This window comes from Culex pipiens, chromosome 2, assembly GCF_016801865.2.
Source record: "Culex pipiens pallens isolate TS chromosome 2, TS_CPP_V2, whole genome shotgun sequence".
Lineage (NCBI taxonomy): Eukaryota > Metazoa > Arthropoda > Insecta > Diptera > Culicidae > Culex > Culex pipiens.
Window position 1 is genome coordinate 77,757,611 of NC_068938.1, and position 22,916 is coordinate 77,780,526.

Here is a 22,916-nt window from a genome sequence, read left to right on the forward strand (position 1 = left end):
CTACACCACGGTCCCGGCTTAAGTTATAGCCTCAAACGACTTCAATTTTTCAATCGAACCTGTTTACGATTACGCTGGAACCGATAATTCACAGCCAAACGACGATTGTTGTTGCAAACTGATTGATCAACGTTTATCACAGAAGATTAAACCTGTATTTCTCCCCTTCCTCTAGCTATTGTGTGTAGGAGGAAGAAGCCACATCGGGTATGCTAATCAAAAGCCGGGCTAAGAAAAAAAGAGCTCATCTCTCGAAGATGATTGTCACGTTTTTCGGTCATTAGTCCGACAGAGCAGTTTGTCATTCTACAGAGTAATGTGTGACATATTTCGTGTTTGATTTCATAATTATCACGGAGCTGGACATGTGCCGTTGAGTCGGTGTCCGCAAGTCTTAATTCTGTAAAGGTGAATTATTATACTTTATATAACTTTGCATCTTTTTTATCTCTCGTTTCAGGTAAGTCTAATTGGCGTGTGCGCGCGATAACTTTATGGCCAGAATGAGGAATGTAAGTGATTTCAATTAATTTACGGGAGAAGCAGTTAAACTTTAGCTGTCAAGGATTACAGAAGCTGTCTTGATAATGTCAGTTCACTCTTACGCGTGTTAAAGTGATATAACGAAATGTTCATAACTTCGCAAAGATCAGGATTTTTGTACCTATTGACCGTTTCAAAGGATGTATCGTAATGCACCCTATCATTATCTGTACTTTGTCGAGTAATGCATGTTATTATCGGTAATCTCGCCACCATCGAATCAACCCTTCCAACATGTCAACTCTAATGATCCTTCTAACTACTTTTGGCATCCTCACATCCGCTGCCAGCGATCATGTTTTTTAAAGAACCATTAATTCCCCACACGAAAAAAAATCGACGTCACAAAAAAAACCGCTAATTCACTCAACCCCAAAGTGCTTGGCCAAGCCACTTTGCAGAGTTACCGACGGCAAGCACCTGCCACTTAATTTGACTGCGATCGTTCTGATCTACCACCTCGATGGTGGTGGTGTTGGTTCCGAGAGTTCTAATAACAGCATCCGAGGTCGAGTGTGATCACGTATACCGTACGGACATCGCGGAGAAGGACCTTCAACCTTGCTTCCGTTGAGAATTTACTGTTTTTTTTGAGTAGTTGCACGGAAAGAAGATTCCTCGTGAATGTTACAAGAAAATTGTTAAATGATCATAAAAAATATGTTGGGTTTTCAAGCAACATTTAAAAAGATAAAATTTCTGGAAAAAAATTCGCAGAGCAAAAATACTAAAATACTAAAATACTAAAATACTAAAATACTAAAATACTAAAATACTAAAATACTAAAATACTAAAATACTAAAATACTAAAATACTAAATTACTAAAATACTAAAATACTAAAATACTAAAATACTAAAATACTAAAATACTAAAATACTAAAATACTAAAATACTAAAATACTAAAATACTAAAATACTAAAATACTAAAATACTAAAATACTAAAATACTAAAATACTAAAATACTAAAATACTAAAATACTAAAATACTAAAATACTAAAATACTAAAATACTAAAATACTAAAATACTAAAATACTAAAATACTAAAATACTAAAATACTAAAATACTAAAATACTAAAATACTAAAATACTAAAATACTAAAATACTAAAATACTAAAATACTGAAATACTAAAATACTAAAATACTAAAATACTAAAATAGGAGGATTGATTATTGAAATATATTTTCGCACTACTCGACCTTGACCAGACCGTGCTTTATAAAATTCTTTAAACAAACATCTACAACAACAGATATAATGTTATATATGTTCTATAGTTTCTATATTTGTTGTGTCATTGAAAATGAAATAAAAAGTTTACGAATAATATTAGCTTTTAATATATTTTTTAGTTTTGTTGTTTGAATATTTTTTTTACAAATAGAATAGAAGCTTTTGTTGAACAACACTATTGGAAAAATGTGTATTATGTATTCCGTAATATTTAATTGACTAAAATGACCAAACATACCTTAAATTTAGAAAACTTATAATAATTCAGGTATTTTTAAGTCTAATAGATTGAAACAACGTAATTTAATTTGATTCATTCGAGCGATTTTTCACATTTGGCCCGTAAGCTAATGTAAGCATCAAATTTGGCCCGCTGTTCAAAAACTTTGAGCACCCCTGCCCTACAGTTTTGGAGGCTGGTCACAATGGATATGTAAATGTACGAAATTCGTTTTTGAGAAGGGATTTTCTGATTGATTTGGTGTCTTTGGCAAAGTTCACAGCTATTAATTTTTTTCTCAGAGGTGCTTTTGCAACATTTTTTTTATATTTAAAACCCTAAAAAAATCGAATATTTATACCTTAAAGTAGCTATAACTTGAAAACGGTACATTTTATCAAACAATTGTAAAGTACTTTTCGATTGCATGGTTAAAATTAGGTCTCTCCAGAAAATATATAAAAAGTTCCTTTTTTTGATTTCACTTTTTAGGATTTAAAGTTAAATTTCCAAAATGCATTTTTTTTTATTTTCGATTTTTTAAATATCTTTAAAGGACTGCAAAATACATCTTTTGATATGATATGAAGATATGATTTTTTGAAAAAAAGTAATTATTTTTTTGAAAATATATAAAATTTGAACAAAAAAAAAACATTTTAAAATCATTTTGAAAAATACGAGTTTTGAAATTTTGGATTTTTTTAAATGTTTCATCGACTGTAAAAATTTTTTTTATTCATATAGCGTGATGGTGCAAAATATGGTTTAAGAAATATGATTTTTTGAAAAAATATTGTATTTGTTAATATTGAAAATGCTGACAAAAAAAAATTTCATTTTTAAAGCAAAATCGAATTTGCAATCGAAAATAACTTCATAGTTTTTTGATAAAATTTATAGTTATAGCTTTTTAGTAAAAAACAAATCTTGAATGAAAAGTACCCCTGAAATAAATATCATAATATATTTCTGAAAAGCTGAGAAAATTTCCCTCATAATTTTCTCTCTGATACTTTGAAAATCGGGCAATTAGTTTCTGAGATACAGCCTCACAAATAATTCGAATCGATGAAAATGAATTTCTCAAAGTTTCACCTAATAAGCCTTTATATTTAACTGACGATATCTCGTAAACTATCAGTCCAATTTTTAATGTTGAAATTTGAAAATTTAGCGCAATTTCTGATCTTTTCTAATAAAAAAATCATTTAAATTTTTTTATGCGATCTAAAATATGAAATCAGTAAAATTATTTATCTTTAGTCCTTTTCAAAAGCTAAGCTTGATATTTAATTTTTAAAATTATTTTTTTAAAAGGTCAGAAAACTTCGTATGAATTCCAATATTTTAATATTGAAAATCGGACCTAAACCTTAAAAAACCGCAAATTTAAACCTAAAAGTAGCTATAACATGAAAACGGTACATTTTATTCAAAAAACAAATTTAATTACTTTTCGATTGGAAATTCAATTTTACTTTTGAAAACGGCACATTTTATAAAAAATAAATTTTGAGTACTTTTCGATTGCAAAATCAATTTTGCTAAAAACCCTAAACCTAAACCTATATTTTTGTACAGATTTTCGATATTTTTCAAAAAAAACTTTTACATATTACTCAAATAAAAAAAATACAAAGAAAAGTGGATTTGCGGAATCCTAGCGAACCACTCAGTACAAGTGGTGTACTGTACAATATGTCGAAATTAGCAAAGACATGTTTAAGTACCTTCTTTCATTCATGTTAAGTTTCATTATCCGGCAATGCTCCATATCTTTCGCTCAAAATTGCATACCGGTTCAAACTCCGCACAAAGTTTTCTCAATTTCAGCTGCACAAAACCGAAACGTGCCTCGTCGAATCGGTTTTGATTAGACCCCCCTCAACCAGACCAGTTTGCTCGAAACGTGCATGCAAACGGTTGCTACCGGCGCACAGTGGGGCGAGGTGGCAATCTAGCGGGACAAAATTAATAGCGCTCTGGGGTTACGTCCTAGAGCTTCGGTGTCTTCAGCAAAGTTGTTCAGAAAAATCAGGGCTACATTTTGGTACTAAAATGTAGTTCCAATTTTGGCCGCATAGGTGGCGCTGAAATCTAACGTTTTCCAGTGACTTCCTAGCGAGTTGGTGTCTTCGACAAAGTTCTAGATCTCGCCAAATTACGTATAGTCACGGAACATGTCAAAATTCTCAAAAATAACTGCGTAAAGTTACAGTTAGTTTAAAAAATAGTTATAATTAAGCTATGAATATTCAGTCAATCTAGCGGGACAAAATTAATAGCGCTCTGGGGTTACGTCCTAGAGCTTCGGTGTCTTCAGCAAAGTTGTTCAGAAAAATCAGGGCTACATTTTGGTACTAAAATGTAGTTCCAATTTTGGCCGCATAGGTGGCGCTGAAATCTAACTTATTCCAGTGACCTCCTAGCGAGCTGGTGTCTTCGACAAAATTGTAGATCTCGCCAAATTACGTTAAGTTACCGAACATGTCAAAATTCTTAAAAATGTACAAAATTGGTTATTTAAAAATGAAATTACGTTATTTTCATTTAAAAGACTGAAAATTATCTATCACTTGAAGTTTTTTTAATTTCTGTTATTTTTTGGAAATTTTTGGTATTTAAAAATAATAGAAAACAGAAAATAACAATTGTCTATCAGTTTTGTTTATTTTATTGTTTTGGGTGTTTGAAAAGGTATTTAGTTTAATTTCTTGTGTTTTCATTGAAATTTGAGACCATTTTTAGGTGACATAAAATCTGAACAATTTATGTAGTGGCCTAATTTTATCTTTCAATAAATTGTAACGTTTTGGACGTTATTTTGCAACAATTAGACTTTGGCCATGGTCGAGTGGAGGCAAAAAAAAAAATAAAAGAAATATAAAAAGTGAGATTACAAGCCAGAATTTAAACATTTCAATAAAAAATAATGGTTATAAAATATATTATACAAAAGTACTCTTGATTTGCAATCATTATTTTCAAAAAATATAAGATTCGGCAATAAAAAAACATTTTAGCGATACTGTTCATCTAAAATTTAATTAAATTAAAATTGTTTTTAAATAAACCCGAACATGCACAAAATTATTTTTAACGCAGAGCAATTCATTTTAAATGGATTTCAGCTGACTGCACATAAGTTTCCATTGAAAGTTTGATTTTTATTTTTTTTTTTTGAAAAAATATGCTCTACCTCTGATTTGGGGGTGGTGACAAAAGCATTGAAACATACAGTATGTAAAAAAGTATGTTTACACCCCTTGGGCACTATGCACAAATTGTGATGAAACATGTAAACAATTTAAAGTTTGACAGAAACCTAGTACTTTTTGTTCAGAAACTCATGCCGAATATTTTGCTACAAAAAGCTCATGAAAAGATGGTTTCAATAAAAAGTTATATAACAAATACTATTACAAAAATCAAAAAAGGGGCGAAAAAATGTGTACACTTTTCGAAAAATTAACATACATAAAGTTATTTGTTGACATATCACCATAAATCCAGTCTCCCAACTCCAAATAGGCATCTTTGACTGGTTAAAAAATAATTTGGATTGAATATAAAGTTTACTTACTACTTAGTATAAATGTTTATATAACTTTGGAAATTCTATATAAAACTTATCTAAACTTAATTTTGCATACTTTTAGTTTAACTAAATGTCAATATCTTACCATAGAATTGCTAAATAAAGTTTTTGAATCGTATACTGGTTCGGATGCGACGAAGTACTAAGTAATTTTGACAAAGTTTCTAAGAAATTTTGTCCCGCTAGATTGACTGAATTTTCATAGCCTAATTATAACTATTTTTTAAACTAACTGTAACTTTGCACAGTTATTTTTAAGAATTAAGACATGTTCGGTGACTATACGTAATTTGGCGAGATCTACAACTTTGTCGAAGACACCAACTCGCTAGGAAGTCACTGGAAAAAGTTAGATTTCAGCGCCACCTATGCGGCCAAAATTGGAACTACATTTTAGTACCAAAATGTAGCCCTGATTTTTTTGAGCAACTTTGCTGAAGACACCGAAGCTCTAGGACGTAACCCCAGAGCGCTATTAATTTTGTCCCGCTAGATTGACTGAATATTCATAGCTTAATTATAACTATTTTTTAAACTAACTGTAACTTTACGCAGTTATTTTTGAGAATTTTGACATGTTCCGTGACTATACGTAATTTGGCGAGATCTAGAACTTTGTCGAAGACACCAACTCGCTAGGAAGTCACTGGAAAAAGTTAGATTTCAGCGCCACCTATGCGGCCAAAATTGGAACTACATTTTAGTACCAAAATGTAGCCCTGATTTTTCTGAACAACTTTGCTGAAGACACCGAAGCTCTAGGACGTAACCCCAGAGCGCTATTAATTTTGTCCCGCTAGATTGACTGAATATTCATAGCTTAATTATAACTATTTTTTAAACTAACTGTAACTTTACGCAGTTATTTTTGAGAATTTTGACATGTTCGGTGACTATACGTAATTTGGCGAGATCTAGAACTTTGTCGAAGACACCAACTCGCTAGGAAGTCACTGGAAAAAGTTAGATTTCAGCGCCACCTATGCGGCCAAAATTGGAACTACATTTTAGTACAAAAATGTAGCCCTGATTTTTCTGAACAACTTTGCTGAAGACACCGAAGCTCTAGGACGTAACCCCAGAGCGCTATTAATTTTGTCCCGCTAGATTGACTGAATATTCATAGCTTAATTATAACTATTTTTTAAACTAACTGTAACTTTACGCAGTTATTTTTGAGAATTTTGACATGTTCGGTGACTATACGTAATTTGGCGAGATCTAGAACTTTGTCGAAGACACCAACTCGCTAGGAAGTCACTGGAAAAAGTTAGATTTCAGCGCCACCTATGCGGCCAAAATTGGAACTACATTTTAGTACCAAAATGTAGCCCTGATTTTTCTGAACAACTTTGCTGAAGACACCGAAGCTCTAGGACGTAACCCCAGAGCGCTATTAATTTTGTCCCGCTAGATTGCCACCTCGCCCCACTGTGCGGCGTTACTTCGCCTGCATTGCCTACATCGGGGCGTTTTTCCACCAGTTTTTCTCGCACGATTTTCCCTCGAAACCGCTTCAGCTGATGGTTGCACGAGAAAATTTTCGTTCGAAGCTCGTCACGTTTTCACGGCCATAGTACGTGGCCTCGCCAAGTGCTCCGGGAGACGCCAGCACCGGAATGCTGCGCACCCGTTTTATGCCACTTTTTCCACGGAATCATCTCGGAATCGCATTAGCGATGCAGCTTGCGCCAGGTTAATGGACGAACGGGGAGCGAACATTCCTCCGGGAGTTCCTCTAAGCTTTATGACGGGCCCGGGCGTTGATGAATGATCCATGGTGGATCGGCCATTAACGGATTTATTGATGATGGGATTTATAACTATTTATGGATCTTTGGGAGGGATGGCGGTTGGAGAGCAGCTCTAGCTGTGATGCGTTGATGGAGCGTTGTTGAAAACGTGCGTGATCTGGTACTTCTGGAAGGAGTTGGCATAATAAGGCGATTTTTAACGTGACTAAAGTCGTGTCAAATGGTTGTGAGGAGTGACTGATTCCGTGATGACCTCAATAGAACTACAATTAAGCTATTTTGTTTCTGAAAGACAACTTTAATAACTGAAATACTCGACAAAGACAACGACACACTTCCAGAGGGGCAATCAACATTCCATATTTCCTGCACTCAATTTCAACTGTCAAACAAGACTTAAAACTATAATGGAACTATTATGAGTTTGACATAGTGAGGGTTCCCCTTTATAACCCATACGGGCATAAACTTGATAGGATAATAACTCGAGGGACACATTCTTGGAAAGCTGGGAACTAAAAGAGGGAACGAATCAGCTTTTGTGTATCATTAAAGTAAGGTGTGTCAATAAACACCGGTTATGCTCACGTTGCACGATTCCCAAAGGCATTTATGCGGGGGCGTGTACACGCTTCAAAGTATGTGCTCTATAATCTCCCCCATTGCATTGTTCAATATTTAAACTTGAGACAACTCACGACGAAGATGCGCGTTTCGCTGGAGGTTCAACAGGGTCACCGTGGCGGCGATGAAGCTATCATTTGAAGACTCGATGACAAACGAAAAAAAGCGAAGTTTTCTGATGGGGAGATATCGGTGGAGATCTCCCTGGGAAAAGCGATTTTGAGTGGATCGACCCATCATGATTAGTGAAATTTCGCCCCGTTGAACGCGCCTCGAATCAATGACCTCCCCGGTGAAAGACCAACAACACCGGATGAGCGCCATTCAGCCATCAATCACTCGTTTGGGTTGAAAAAGAACCAATCCGATACGCAGCCGAGATTCGATCCCCGAGATAACGACACCTCTCAATCGGAATCTCGTTACAGGAATCCTTCTTTCATGCGTTCTCTGCTTTAATCCTCTTTTCATTCTGGACCCGATCGGCTTTCAATCCAATTGTGAGGGACGACGAAAGCGATTTGCCATGAAATATTACTCGCGGTGAAGATCGCCGCCGCAGATAAGTACATAAATCAACATCCGAGGAGGATCCTAAGAACCTAAACGTGATCAGTTCAGCGCGATCTGCTTCTTCAAACATTGGTATTGATGGTCGAGGGACGCACTGTTGTTACATGATCATCCCATTAGGGTCGGGACTTCCCTGAGTTGAACTTTTCGATAGGGTGACTGATGATCTATTATGATATTAGAGAACATCGCATGAAGATTTATTCGATAGAGGGCGTTGTACTGATCCAAACTTGATCAAACTTGTTTTTCTTATATAGAGTTGTATTATCAACAACTTTGTCGAAGACTGCATGACAATCCGAATTGATCTAGAAGAGTTATCAGCGATGCGATGAAGACAAACCATTTTCATCGCATTATCAATAACTTTTCTGTATCGACTCGATCGTTTTCGAATCTTCGACAAACTTGTTGGTCATATTTTATTCCACGAAAATCTCACATCTAGCTTAGTTGAGATCTGTTCAACGCCATCTACCGACCAAAAACTCATGCGATGTTTTCCTTTCCTAGCACGCACCGCAAGGATAGACGACGAACCCTTGAAATCATTTTGTTCCCCCTCTCTCTGTCGATTCTCGATCGTTTCTCCTTCAAGCCCGATGCAGACGGCAAACCTGTTGCACAAGTTATGCTTTTTTTTCGACGGCGCGACGACGTTCTCGAATTCTGGTTGGCCTCCGCCGTGGCGTGAAAGGAGATCGTCGAGAAAGGTCATCTCGATGGGGATATTGGTTGGGCTGCCAGCTGACAGCTGATCCGCCCCGGTAAGAATTAAAAAAAAATAAAGTGAACATGATACATTTGAGGTTATGCTGTTGCTTTTTTTTTCGAGGGGGCTAAAAGGAAAAGGATTTCGGGAAAAGGTCGACCCCGAATGCTTTTACGGAAGGGACTGACAGATGATGAGCGGAGTGATTTGTTGTTGCTGTGTCTGTTCGTCGGTGAAATTTTGGTTTCAGACTGATGAATGGGCGGTATGATTTATTGTCGAAGATCTTTTCGTTCTAACTAGAATGCATGCAAGATGAGCTGGAGAATTATTCGTTTTACAGCTGGCTAACGGGAGTTTTTCGTATCGGTCAAATGGATACAATTAGAGGGGTTCATTTGGATTTACATGTTCAGATTTTGAGGAAGTTGATAACATGAATTATGGATTCACGTCATTACCATAAGGATGATTCGTTATCGCAATAAATTGAATTATTTAGTTTTATGGATGTACAGGAAATTTCCTAAGCAATACCTGCAACTTTGTCGAAGACACCAAACCGATCAGAAAATCAGTTCTGAAGATACAGGAGTCCTCAGAATAAATTTAATTCGAATATCACAAAAAATACCTTTTTCATTGTTGTTCGTTCAGCTCAAATATGACCCCAAAAATGCTCTGAAGTGATTTGAATTTTTTTTAATCCAAGATGGCGGCCAAAATGCCGGTGATGGAATTTAGAAAATGATTTTTTCAATGTAACTGGCATCACTCAAGTTTGACTAAAATGGGGTTACAGAACTAAAATTTTATATTAGTGAGATAATAGAAAAATGAAATGTTCTGTCCATGATTCGATTATCCGAAGTTTCTAAGAAACCTTCGGATAATCGAGTCACGAGTAGACTATATTTAAATAACTTTTTTTGTATGAACTGCAGCCGAAAAAAAAAATATAATTGTAAAGATAATTGCTCTGTAGAAAAAAAATACTGCTGAGCAGTTCTCGACGGAATTGATCTTTTTTCAATTTTAATTTTTGTTTTTTTTAATCCGGCTAAAACTTTTTTGGTGCCTTCGGTATGCCCAAAGAAGCCATTTTGCATCATTTGTTCGTTCATATAATTTTCCATACAAATTTGGCAGCTGTCCATACAAAAATGATGTTTGAAAATTCAAAAACCTGTATCTTTTGAAGGTATTTTTTGATCGATTTGGTGTCTCCGGCAAGGTTGTAGGCATGGATATGAACTACACTGAAAGAAATGATGCACGGTAAATAAAATTAATGATTTTTAATTTCACTGTTTGTCACTAAAACTTGATTTGCAAAAACTATTTTTATTTTTTTTTATTTTCTGATATGTTTTAGAGGACATTAAATGCCAACTTTTCAGAAATTTCCAGAATGAGCAAAAAATCTTTGACCGAGTTATGAATTTTTGAATCAATACTGATTTAAAAAAAAAACGAAATATTGGTCACACAAATTTTTCAACTTCATTTTTCGATGTAAAATCAAATTGCAATCAAAAAGTACTTTAGTGAAATTTTGATAAAGTGCATCGTTTTCAAGTTATAGCCATTTTTATGTTTATGTTTGCCCAGTTTAAAAAAAATATTTTTAAAAAGCTGAGAAAATTCTCTATATTTTGCTTTTTTGAACTTTGTTGATACGACCCTTAAATGCTGAGATATTGTCATGCAAAGGCTTAAAAACAGAAAAAATAGATGTTTTTCAAGTTTTTGGCCGTTTTGAAATGTTAGTCTTGATTTAAATATTTTGAAAATATTGTTTTCGAAAAAATCGGAAAATTTCACGAATGTTTTAAATTTTAGAATTGTAAATCGGACCAATCATATGAACATGTCAGAAAATAAAAAAAGTAGTGTTTTTTTGCAAATCAAGTTTTAGTGACAAAAAGTGAAATTAAAAATCACCAATTTTTTTGACCGTGTATCATTTCTTTCAGTGTAGTCCATATCCATGCCTACAACTTTGCCGAAGACACCAAATCGATCAAAAAATTCCCTCAAAAGATACAGGTTTTTGAATTTTTACATTTCATTTTTGTATTTACCAAATTTGTATGGAAAATTATATGAATGAACTAATGATGCAAAATGGCTTCTTTGGGTATACTGAAGGCACACAAAACGTTTTACCCGGATTAAAAAATGCAAATAAAAACGAATGACCGAAATCTCAGAGAATTGCTCTGCTAGAAACACCGATCTAGGCAGTTAAAAATAAATTAAAAATATTTCTATTTGTTATCAATTTTACCGTTCTAAATTCTGATTGTTTTTGGAAAATATATGACGTTGAGTTCTAATTTTGTTTTTCGTTAAATGCGCCACAGCTATCTCGTTCATTTAAAAACACGTTTCGAGTTGCATTAATGTGGTGCTCTTACCATGTAGTAAGCGACTAACTTCAATTAACCTACAAATCGGTAAAGCAATCAAATGCAGATTTTTGTTTGTTTTTCAAACTCCACAAAATTGACAGGTCAAATTTGTGGTGGAACGAAACAAAACTTTTACCCACCTTTCGATTCCAATTGGAAATCCCACCCCCCTTCTTCTCAATTTCATCGCGCTTTTCAAGCTCCAAATTTGCTTTTTATGTTGCATGTTTTTTTTTTGCTCCAAAGCGATCGAAATTAGAAACCTCTCTCCAAAAAAGTGGTACCCTCCCTGCTCACCCACACCAACTAAGAGACGCTGGTAAACAAAACAAAAAAAACACGCTTGCACTACTCTGACGTGTGTGTGTGTTGTGGGTTTTTCTTGTTTTTCATTAATGGAACGTTTTTTTTTTGTTATTCGCTTCGCTATTAAAGTTGCCGATCAATTTCGTGGTTCGTGTTTTGCCTCGCTTTGTCGTTTGTTTTTCTCCTACGAAGCTGGCGGCACTTTTGAAAATGGTTTGCTTCTTCAAATTTCAATTTAAAATTGATGTTTGATTTCACTAACCAAATTGAAATTTATTTTAAATCATGTACATTTTACAGGCAAGACATTCTTAAATGTTTTGCTACTTTTGAATCGACATACATCCACAAAACATTGTTCATGAAATTGTTGCTTATTGCAGTTTTTTCCTTCTCTATTTTGTTTTGATGATAATTTAACTTGAAGTGTGAACAAATATGTTTGGAAAAACTCACTGTTGCAAACTAAATAAATATTAATTTTAACATATTGCTCACGTTTAAGTTGTACGTTGTTTTTTTTTTTTTAATTGAAGATTAGTTTGCTGGTGTTTAATTTATCTTGAAATTTTGTTGTTACAAAATTCACTATTTTTGCCAAAAAGAAAGCTAGCAGTGCCTTTAGCAGTGCTTACCTCTTGAGCATGAGGGAACTTAAAAAATTGCCTCAATTTTGGTTCGCTCACCTTCACGAAGTCAAACTGTCTGAAAAGGCCTCTTCGGAAAGGCTTTTGTTTGATCGTAGAGTGCACCACTTTCGGGGAGAGACCTAAAGAGTGAGAGGAGAGGAAGATCGCACAGAAAAAAAAGTCCATTCACAATACGTTGTTATTGTTTTGCTAGTACTATTGAACGAAGACCGGGATGAGAGAGGAAGGGTGAGGAAAATCTTTGTTTTTTTGCCTTTCTTACAAAAGAAAGGTTTAAGGTTTGCTTTTGGAAAAACGCTTTTTTCAGAAATCTAAAAAAATTCGTGCACGGCGAGGATTCGTCCCAGGAAAAAATCCTATTACTAAATTGAAGGTTTAGATGCGCTCTTTCGATTGAATTTTCGCCCGAAACCCGGAACTCAAAGTCTGATTTTTGAGAGCTCTCTTTCTGAAATACATGGCCGATCTCTGTATCCGCTCTTAAAAATTTGTGTCTTCCATCACTGGAAAACCGCTCGTAAAACCCACAATTTTTAAAAGCCAGATCTGTAGCCGTGGGGTCGGAGACGAACATTTTATTTTTCGATTCACAATTTTCGACCAGTAAATGTGGTCAAAGCCATTTTTAGAGGTATTTTTTGGACTATTTTACAGATAACACTATCAAATTTAAAGAATTCAGTTTCAAACAAAAAACGATTCGAAAACATGCGCCATAAACTGTTTGGGCCCAAAATTTGAAGCTTTTCCAAAATGTATTTCCAGAGATATAGCGATTTTAGTGTTTTTCGTCTTATTTTTACCCTATTTTTTCCTATTAAATTTTTGGATTTATACAAAATCATATACTAAACATCAAATTCGAAGTCCCGGCTCGTTCTCGTTCTCACTCGACAAGTCGTCAAGTCGAAGCTTCAACGCCAGCGCTTTTACGCTTGCGCGTTTTACGCTGCGCGTGTAAGTGTTCTTTCTGGCTTCTCATAATTGATCGACAAAGTGCAATAGCGATACGTATTTTTTTAAGTTAATCATAGACTAACATTATAGACTGAGTACCCTTTATTTTTTTTTCTAATAATGTCAATCCAATATGTTTTTCTTAATTAAATTTAAATGTCTTGCGACAAATAATGTACTTCTGAAATAAAAAAAAATGGCATTTGAGGTTTAGCTTTAAAAGATTCGAAGCTTTAGGTAAAATTCTCGCTGGATGGTATCATTATGTTTTTGAAAAAATAATTGCACCAATATATTTCTCGGAGTTTCATCATTTTGTAAGAAAGGCTCTATTTCACCTCTGGTGATATTAAATCGGGTTTTTTTGTTTCGTTCGTGATGGAAAAGAGTTGAGGTATGAGAGGGGAAGGGGCTTGTCCATCGCGAGCGCTATTCACGAAGAGTCGCTCGATTCAATAACGATTGCCAGCGACGAGATTCGTGAAGGGCTCGTCGTTGAACAGCTCAGTGCGATGTGTAAGGGACTTGGGAGAGCGCACTCGGAGAGCTAATTTACTCTCGGTGATGGATTGGTCGGCGGTAGGTTGAATTAGACAAAAGGGGAATCGCGTCGTCGTCGTCGTTTCATGCAAAGAGCAGCTTCGTCGTGAGGTGCAGCGAATGGAAACTGTTTGCGGAGAGGCAACCCCCCCGAGAAGTGTAACACGGGCTTGAGAGTGTGGAGCTCGGAAAAGTGGAGCTGATCCAGTGTTCAAGTTTTGGAACCGTGCACAGTATTTTTTTTTGAAAAATTTGGATTGATGTTTGCTTCTCGAGCCTATTTAAGTCGAGACATATATAAAAATATAAAAAACATATGGGTAATTCTCCGCCAACTCACACAGCAGTTGCCCCGACCCCTCTTCGATTTGCGTGAAACTTTGTCTTTAGGGGTAACTTTTGTCCCTGATCACGAATCCGAGGTCTGTTTTTTGATATCTCGTGACGGAGGGGCGGTACGACCCCTTCCATTTTTGAACATGCGAAAAAAGAGGTGTTTTTCAATAATTTGCAGCCTGAAACGGTGATGAGATAGAAATTTGGTGTCAAAGGGACTTTTATGTAAAATTAGACGCCCGATTTGATGGCGTACTCAGAATTCCGAAAAAAACGTATTTTTCATCGAAAAAAACACTTAAAAAATTTTAAAAAATTCTTCCATTTTCCGTTACTCGACTGTAAAAATTTTGGAACATGTCATTTTATGGGAAATTTAATGTACTTTTCGAATCTACATTGACCTAGAAGGGTCATTTTTTCATTTAGAACAAAATGTTTCATTTTATAATTTCGTGTTTTTTCTAACTTTGCAGGGTTATTTTTTAGAGTGTAACAATGTTCTACAAAGTTGTAGAGCAGATAATTACAAAAATTTTGATATATAGACATAAGGGGTTTGCTTATAAACATCACGAGTTATCGCGATTTTACGAAAAAAATTTGAAAAAGTTGGTCGTCATCGATTATGGCCGTTCATGGTCACCCGCGACAGACACGGACGACGAAACAAAGAGAAACGCAAAAAGTAACTTTTTCGAAACTTTTTTTCGTAAAATCGCGATAACTCGTGATGTTTATAAGCAAACCCCTTATGTCTATATATCAAAATTTTTGTAATTGTCTGCTCTACAACTTTGTAGAACATTGTTACACTCTAAAAAATAACCCTGCAAAGTTAGAAAAAACACGAAATTTTAAAATGAAAAATTTTGTTCTAAATGAAAAAATGACCCTTCTGGGTCAATGTAGATTCGAAAAGAACATTAAATTTCCCATAAAATGACATGTTCCAAAAATTTTTACAGTCGAGTAACAGAAAATGGGATAATTTTTAAAACTTTTTTAGCGTTTTTTTTCGATGAAAAATACGTTTTTTCGGAATTCTGAGTACGCCATCAAATCGGGCGTCTAATTTTACATAAAAGTCCCTTTGACATCAAAATTCTATCTCATCACCGTTTCAGGCTGCAAATTATTGAAAAACACCTCTTTTTTCGCATGTTCAAAAATGGAAGGGGTCGTACCGCCCCTCCGTCACGAGATATCAAAAAACGGACCTCGGATTCGTGATCAGGGACAAAAGTTACCCCTAAAGACAAAGTTTCACGCAAATCGAAGAGGGGTCGGGGCAACTTTTCCCGATTTCGTGTGAGTTGGTAGAGAATTACCCATATGAAAAAATCGTAATTTTTGCGATTTAATTTCGTTATACACGATAAAAGCTCATTTATTTTTACAAACTTCACAGTTATATGGTTTCAATTCTGTGCTAAAATTTGAATCTTTACGAAATCAAGGAAATATTATTCGTTCAACCAGTATCTAATGTAAACATCACTTTGCTGGATTATCCAATTTTACATTTACGAAAATCACTTTAACACCAAATTTCCATCTAATCTTCATTTTGACCTACAATTTACTGAAAAACATATTTTTCGAATGCCTAAAATGTAAGGGGTCGTTACACTTATTTTTTCAAACATTAACACTCGTAAATTTCCTTATTTCGTATGAACGGCATGACATATTCTAACCTTTTTGTGTTAAGCCGTTTCAAATTATTTTTCAAAGTTTATGTCACACCCCCTTCAAAAGAGAACCTTCTTAAATGACTTTTTCTGCATTGATTATTATATTTAGCATATTTGGGCTCGTTTATAAATATTTTTAACTTTTATGAAATTGCCATGTACAGCACCGCAAAAACAACTTTTTTTTCTCGCAATAATAAAATTTTTGTCAATGCTTAGAAATTTTTGAAATTAATGATTGCAAAACAACTGGACAGGTGTATAGATGCATTTTAAAACACTTTTTTTTATTCAAATGTTGAAAATGATTTTGATTCGGTAAACTGACAGTATTATTCGATTCTTTAGACTATTTTACACTACAGACTGATTAAGTTAGTTTCTAAATAAGTAATATTGAAATATTTGATTTATGTTACTAAATTTATTTTAAGGGCAACCAATTTTCAATTTGTGTTTTTATTAGAATTTAGCAGTTCTGTTCCAGGATGTTACATTTGCAATTCAGAGATTTGGAGAACCTTTCAACTGAGATCAATTCATAAGCCTTTGCAGGGAGGGTACATGTTTCTAAGTTTTTGCTAGCTGAGTGCTCTTTTAGGGAAAATAAATTTTGAGAAAAAACCTTAGATCTATGTTAAGGGCAACCAAAATTTATATTTTCACGACAAAATATATTTTAGATAACTTTTGAGCTTATTTTAAACTGTTTTATTTATAAAAATTCAATTTATATTATCTATATTTATAAAAAAATTAACTTAGTTTAACAACAATTCTAGAATTATTTTTCAAAGGTTCTATAAGCTATGGAATTCTCTATGTTTATAGAGTCTTTTCAAATACAACTCCAGATTTGGTCGTGAATGTTTCAAATGAAACATTACAAGTAATCTTACTTATTGTCCACTTTGAGCGTCTTATTTCCTGGTGTATTATTTTTTTTTTTATTTTATGTGATGCGTATAAAATTTAAAACGGAAAGATTGACATAGTATTTTAAATACACGTTTTTGAGAAAATAATAATTTATATAGAAGCTTTTTCATTTAAGTCTAAACAAATGAAAATAGTTAAAGTATTTTATCCTTAATGTTACGATTTTTATATTCATTTTTTTTCTTGATCCAAAAAACATTATAATTTTCAATTCAGCAATTTTTTTGATTTTTTTTATTTTTAAACTTTGTCCATAGATTCCTTATGTCCAAAAAAAGCCATTTTGCATCATTAGTTTCTTCATACAAGCCTCCATACAAATTTGGGGGCTGTCCATAGAAAAGTGCTATGAAAACATTCAAAAATCTGTACCACGGGAAGAGATTTCCCGATCTGATCATGGTTTGGACTGTTCAGAAAAAAATAATTACACTCTGAAAAAATTTACCATTTTCAATAACTGTTTATCTCAAAACTCGATTTTGAGGGGATGATGCACATTTTGTTTTTGACCAAGTTTTGATATTTTGAAATGGTTCTTTTTTGACAGTTTCGCAAAATAATTTTGTAAAATTTCGATAAAGTGTACTGCTTTTGATCTATAGGCACTCTTGGTTAATTATTCAACAAAATTGTTTTTTTTTTATTTTGAAAAATAGTGTCTATCCTTTTTTTAAGAAAAAAAATATATTCGAAAAACTGAGAAAAAATCTCTACCATTGCTTTTTCGGACAAAATTACCAAAAATTATTTTTTTTAGTTCTACTCAATTTACCCTCAAATTTCAATCGATGATGTATTTTTCTTAATTTTCTCAACCCCTCTTAAAACATATTTTCAGATTATAAAATCGCGATTTACACTTCCAAACGGCTTAAATTATATTATATGAGACAGATGAGATAAGATATCAAAGACAAGAAAGAACTTTAATGTAATCAACAGTGAACTGCTAAATAGTAGTTTATGCAACAAGTTGCAAAAAGAGGATATTTTCAGCACGAGTCGTACATTTATCCAACGAGGTTCACCGAGTTGGATAAATACGACGAGTGCTGAAAAAATCAAGTTTTGCAACGAGTTCCATACAACATTTTTTGCAATTTCGAAAAACACCCATTGAGTGAAATTTTAAGTCGAATTTTCATGTATTTTGTCAATAAATCGTTTAAATCAAAAAAATGTTGAAAAGTGTTACTTTTCAAAACAAGTGCTGAAAAGTTTAACTTTTCAGCACCCATTTCAGTGCTGAAAAGTCGAACTTTTCAGCATTTATTTTGAAAAGTGTTGCTATTCGATTCTGTTATTTTTGGTACAGAAAAGTAGGCTATTTCGTCGTTCAAGAATGACAGAAAAAGTAAGTAGTTTCACGACGGAATTGCAAAAAATATATTTCGAAATGTTTGTTTTATAATTTAAAATAAAAATAGTACACTTTCTTACTTTAAGTACATATTTCGCTTATGTTTTCAAAAGTTCTTATGTACATAGGAAACCCATGGCGCATTGGTTGTTTTGAAAAAGTAATCTAGATGTATAGAATATTAACTACAAGTTCAAAACAAATATAAATCAAGGTAAACAATAAGTGATCATTTATTTTTAGATAATTTGGAATATTTATAAGAATGCAAGAAAACTAAATTTATTTCTATACCATTATTTTGTAAATTATTGAAACAGCTTCAATAATGTGAACACTTGCTTTTAGTTCAAGATTATCTATTAAAGATAATTAACGACTACAAATTGCAGGTATTTTTGGAAAAAGTTTTTGTTGTTTTAAATTATTTAGTTATAACACATTATTTTATTAAAAATATTTGAGCAATTAATTACATATATATTTTTTTTTTGACTTCATCTTCAATTCTCACTTACTTTTACACTTAGCGCATTGTTTGTTTTAAAAAAGTACTTTAGAATTTATAAACAACATATCTTTGATTAGTCAGTTTTTAGAATAAAAATTTTTTTTTTATGAAAAATAAAAAAAAACAATGAAAGGATATTAAAAAAATATAAAACTGTTCACCAAACTTCCTACAACTTCCACCCTGCCTTTTTTCCGCTCGCTCGTCCGAAGAAAAACTCGCCACGATCGAGCAATAGAAGCAACAATGCCCAGCCAGCTCGGTAGTCAGTCAGTATCGTGCCGCTACAACCAACGGCACGAATCACCACCAACAACAACGCGCGCGCTCAGTCGGTCGTGGAAAACTCATATTTACATTGGCAAACACTGAAAAAAAAACCGTCTCGGTCGTTCCGGATCGTGCACTGCGCCACCCCGATTCTCTCTCGAAGTTGTGGGCAATTTGCGTCGATTTTTTCGAGAAACTAAAACGGTTTTTCTTTCGAGCTGAACATCAACAACAACTCCATTGTGCAGTAGTGCTCCCGCGCGAGGTGGCCCCTACTCCGAAGAAGAAGACGACGTTCAACCACGAAGAAGTTCGAGTGGCTTCGCGGCCTAGACGAAAGCGAAAGTAGTCTTGGACGAGCGATCCAAACGTGAGGAACTTGGCCAGCACCGCGCTGTTGTTGTGGTTGTTGATTTCGGAAACGAGTTCTGTGCAACCCCGCTCCGAGGAGAGTCAGTGTTGCAGCACGTTCTCTAGAACAAGTGAAAGGGAGTGTGGAGGTCCGCGTCCAAGGAGAAAACGTTTAAGCGAAGGCGCCATCAGACGTCTGAAACGTCTGACGCAACGGAGTTCAAGAGTGTTGCCTGGAAGGTGATAATCGACGATCAGGTTCTCGGGCCAAACGGTTTGAGCTCTCAAGTGTTTGCTTCCTCAATTAGGGGCCCGCGAAAATCTCCCTCAATTCACACGCGGCTCGCGCTGACTTGCGGAATCTCTTCGGAAGAAACGTCAGTCGTCGGCCAAGTAACGTCAAGGAAGAAAAAACCTTAATCAATTTTCACCCGCTCCCCCAACCCTTGAAACGACGACTCCCACACACCAAGAAATCCACGACGATCACCAATCAGTGTAGTGTTGTTGAAGAAAAAACGGCAAAGAAATGAAGTGAAACTTGCGCGATCCAAGACATGTGCTCAAGGGCCCTATTACACTTCCTGATGACGACGAGCGACCAACTGAGGTTGTGGTGAAGGGGTACGAGAAATACAAGCAGAAGAAAAGCGAATGAAAAAGCAATTTCGTTATTATTGTTTTCCTGATGAAAGTGTGTGTGTATTTGTGTGTTTATCGATAGTGTTTGTGAGTTTAGTGAAACAACAGCTACCGCGCCACTCTTCGGTGAAGATCTAGAAGGAGTTATCAAACAAAACAACAGATTAAAATAAACGGAAAAGTGCAAGGGGAGTTGTTAATCGACGAGTGGATCAACGGATTAGAGTCGACGAAGCGGGAAGATTAATTGACGTTGGAGCAAGCAAATCGTTGGATATTTTTCAGTATCAGCGATTGTAAACAGCGAGTAAGCGTGTGTCGGATTGACGTCACACCCTGAGCAAGGATGCTACTGTCTGGTTATCGGATTGGTAAATTGTTTCTATTTTTATCATTGAATGTCATAATTTTCCCCAAAAAATAAACATTTATTTTGTTTGAATAAAATCTCAAATATCGCTTAGAAATGCGGTGGAATCATTTTAAAAAGTACCTTTATAAAATCCCCCTTTCTACAAATCAAAGAAAGAACATGGTTTCATAGAATGTTTTTAAAGTATTTATTCTGTAAATTTGAACTATTTTTGATGGACCAAAAATGAACTTAAACTTAATTCTTTCTCCAGTTTAAATTTCAGTCAAAAATAGCAAATTGTAGAAAAAATCAACACTAATTCGAGTTAGCACCATTTTTGTCAAATTTTAGTGGTTGATAGCCTATTAAATGACCAAATGCATTTTCTCTTGCTCTAGTTAAGGGGTCACCGACACCACCACAACTCGTCAATAAAAAGACAATAATTTTTTTTTCTTCGTTATTAGATTTGCCGAAATAATTTTTTTCCAAGACCTTCGTATAATCGAGTCTAAACTGTTTTAGAAAAACAAAATGTGTTTATTCGATTGTCATAAAATTTGATTTACCTTTTGTTTTAAACAAGGTTTGTTTGACATCACGTTTCAAACATCATTCTTTTTTAATGCATAACTGGATCAAGATAACATTCGAAATTCTGGCGCAAAAGAATTATTGTTTAGTTTTCTAAAAGATGGCAAAAATGTCTTTTTTTTCTTTTTTTTTTCTCGACAAAAAATCTGTCCCTATTCCTAGATTTTATTTCATCATTTATTCTGAATAAGACTTGTACAAATTTTGCCTGAAATTTATGTTCTTTGGCTCAAGTTGATGTCGAGGGGAGGAGGCAAAAAAAACAAATTTGGTTCCTAATTTTCAAAATGTTCAAACTTAAAGTTAAAGTTCCACAAAATGCTTCTTTCATTGTTACAGTTACACAGTTAATAAAATGATTGCAATAATACTTCTGAAATAGATTTTAATTTCGAAAAAAAAAATGTAAATGTACATCTGTTAAAGTGTATTTTTTTATTTTCTACATAAATTGTAGTAAAATTGCACCTTAAAAAGTTGAAAAGTCGCTTTTGTCAAAAAATTACAGAATATCAATTCGTTTTTTTTATTACAAATTTTTAAGCCAGTGGCTGCCAGTTATAACAATACTTTCATTCCATGTCTTTTTCCGATTTGTGGTTACAAAATTAAACATTTGTAGAAAACCTCTATTTGATAAAAAAAATGCAGAAAAAAAAGTTCTGCAAAGTATTCTGAATAATAATAAATAAAAAAAATGCAAATGTTTTTTGGGAAAATTTTGAAGAAGTCAAAAACTTGAAATAAAACTTGAATTATAAAAATCAGTAACTTTTGTGTGCCAATTTTGTCTCAACTACCCTAGTCATTAACTGATACTTCGCTAAAGACACCAAATCTATAAGAAGGATACTAATTTTTGAATATTCACATTCTCATTGACCAGCCCACAAAATTGTAAGGAAAAACTCATTATGCCAATTGAGATCTTTTGACATAAGCACACAGCAAAAAATTGTATAAATCTGGAAATTGTAATTTTTTAAAGTTGAATATTCCTTCTATTCTGATATAGTTTAACCTCAATTTAGACTGAAAAAGTGACATTACACCAGAAAAGTGATAAAATTACACATTTTCAGACGTATAAAATTTACCCGTTCCCAGATGTAATATTACCATATTTTTTTAGTGTGCAGTACATGGACAAAATTTCGACCAAATAAAAAAAAACAAGCTCAAAACCTTGAATACTTTTAGGAATTCTGGTGCATTTTAGAAATATGTAACTTAACCTTTAAAAAGGTGTTGATTTACCTCTTTTCCAGTGAAATTCTACTTTTACAGCACAGCTAAAAATGTAGTAATCCAGCTGCGTTTAAAAGGCTTGGGTGTAAAATAAATATTGCATCATTTTATGCAATTTTATGTGATTTACATTCTGAAATATGTAGCCCATCAGTATGGGAACCCTACTTGACCGAAATGTCATGCTCATATATGCGTTCATCCTATCCACTATTCATCGGTCTGATGGCCGAGTGGGTTAAGGCGCCAGTCCTTGCTGTTGGTGCTGGGTTTGAATCCCGACGATTGCAACTTTTTTTTGTTCTTAAAAAAAATGTACATGCGGTGTGTAATATTAAGTGTCTTTTTTGACGAAGGTGATGTGCATGATTTTGCATGTGATTTTACCATCGGATTTTTTGCTGTGAGCCTAATGTAAGTCGATATTTATTATGTAAAATGAGGAAATATTAAAATGGAATATTTTACACCT

At 34.0% G+C, this 22,916-nt stretch overlaps 1 protein-coding gene across 7 annotated transcripts in view; it reads left to right on the plus strand.

Moving 5' to 3' along the window:
* The window catches only part of LOC120413569 (tyrosine-protein kinase Btk29A), a 210,904-nt gene that overhangs the window by 118,337 nt on the left and 69,651 nt on the right, over positions 1-22,916 (plus strand). Inside the window, exon 1 of one of the 7 annotated variants that reach the window (XM_039574454.2) lies at positions 20,221-20,618. The exons of the other annotated variants lie outside the window; for them this stretch is intronic. Coding sequence (XP_039430388.1) covers positions 20,594-20,618 — 25 coding nt within the window. The 5' untranslated portion in view covers positions 20,221-20,593. Of the gene's footprint in view, positions 1-20,220; positions 20,619-22,916 lie in introns of those variants that run through there. 7 annotated transcript variants of the gene reach the window in all.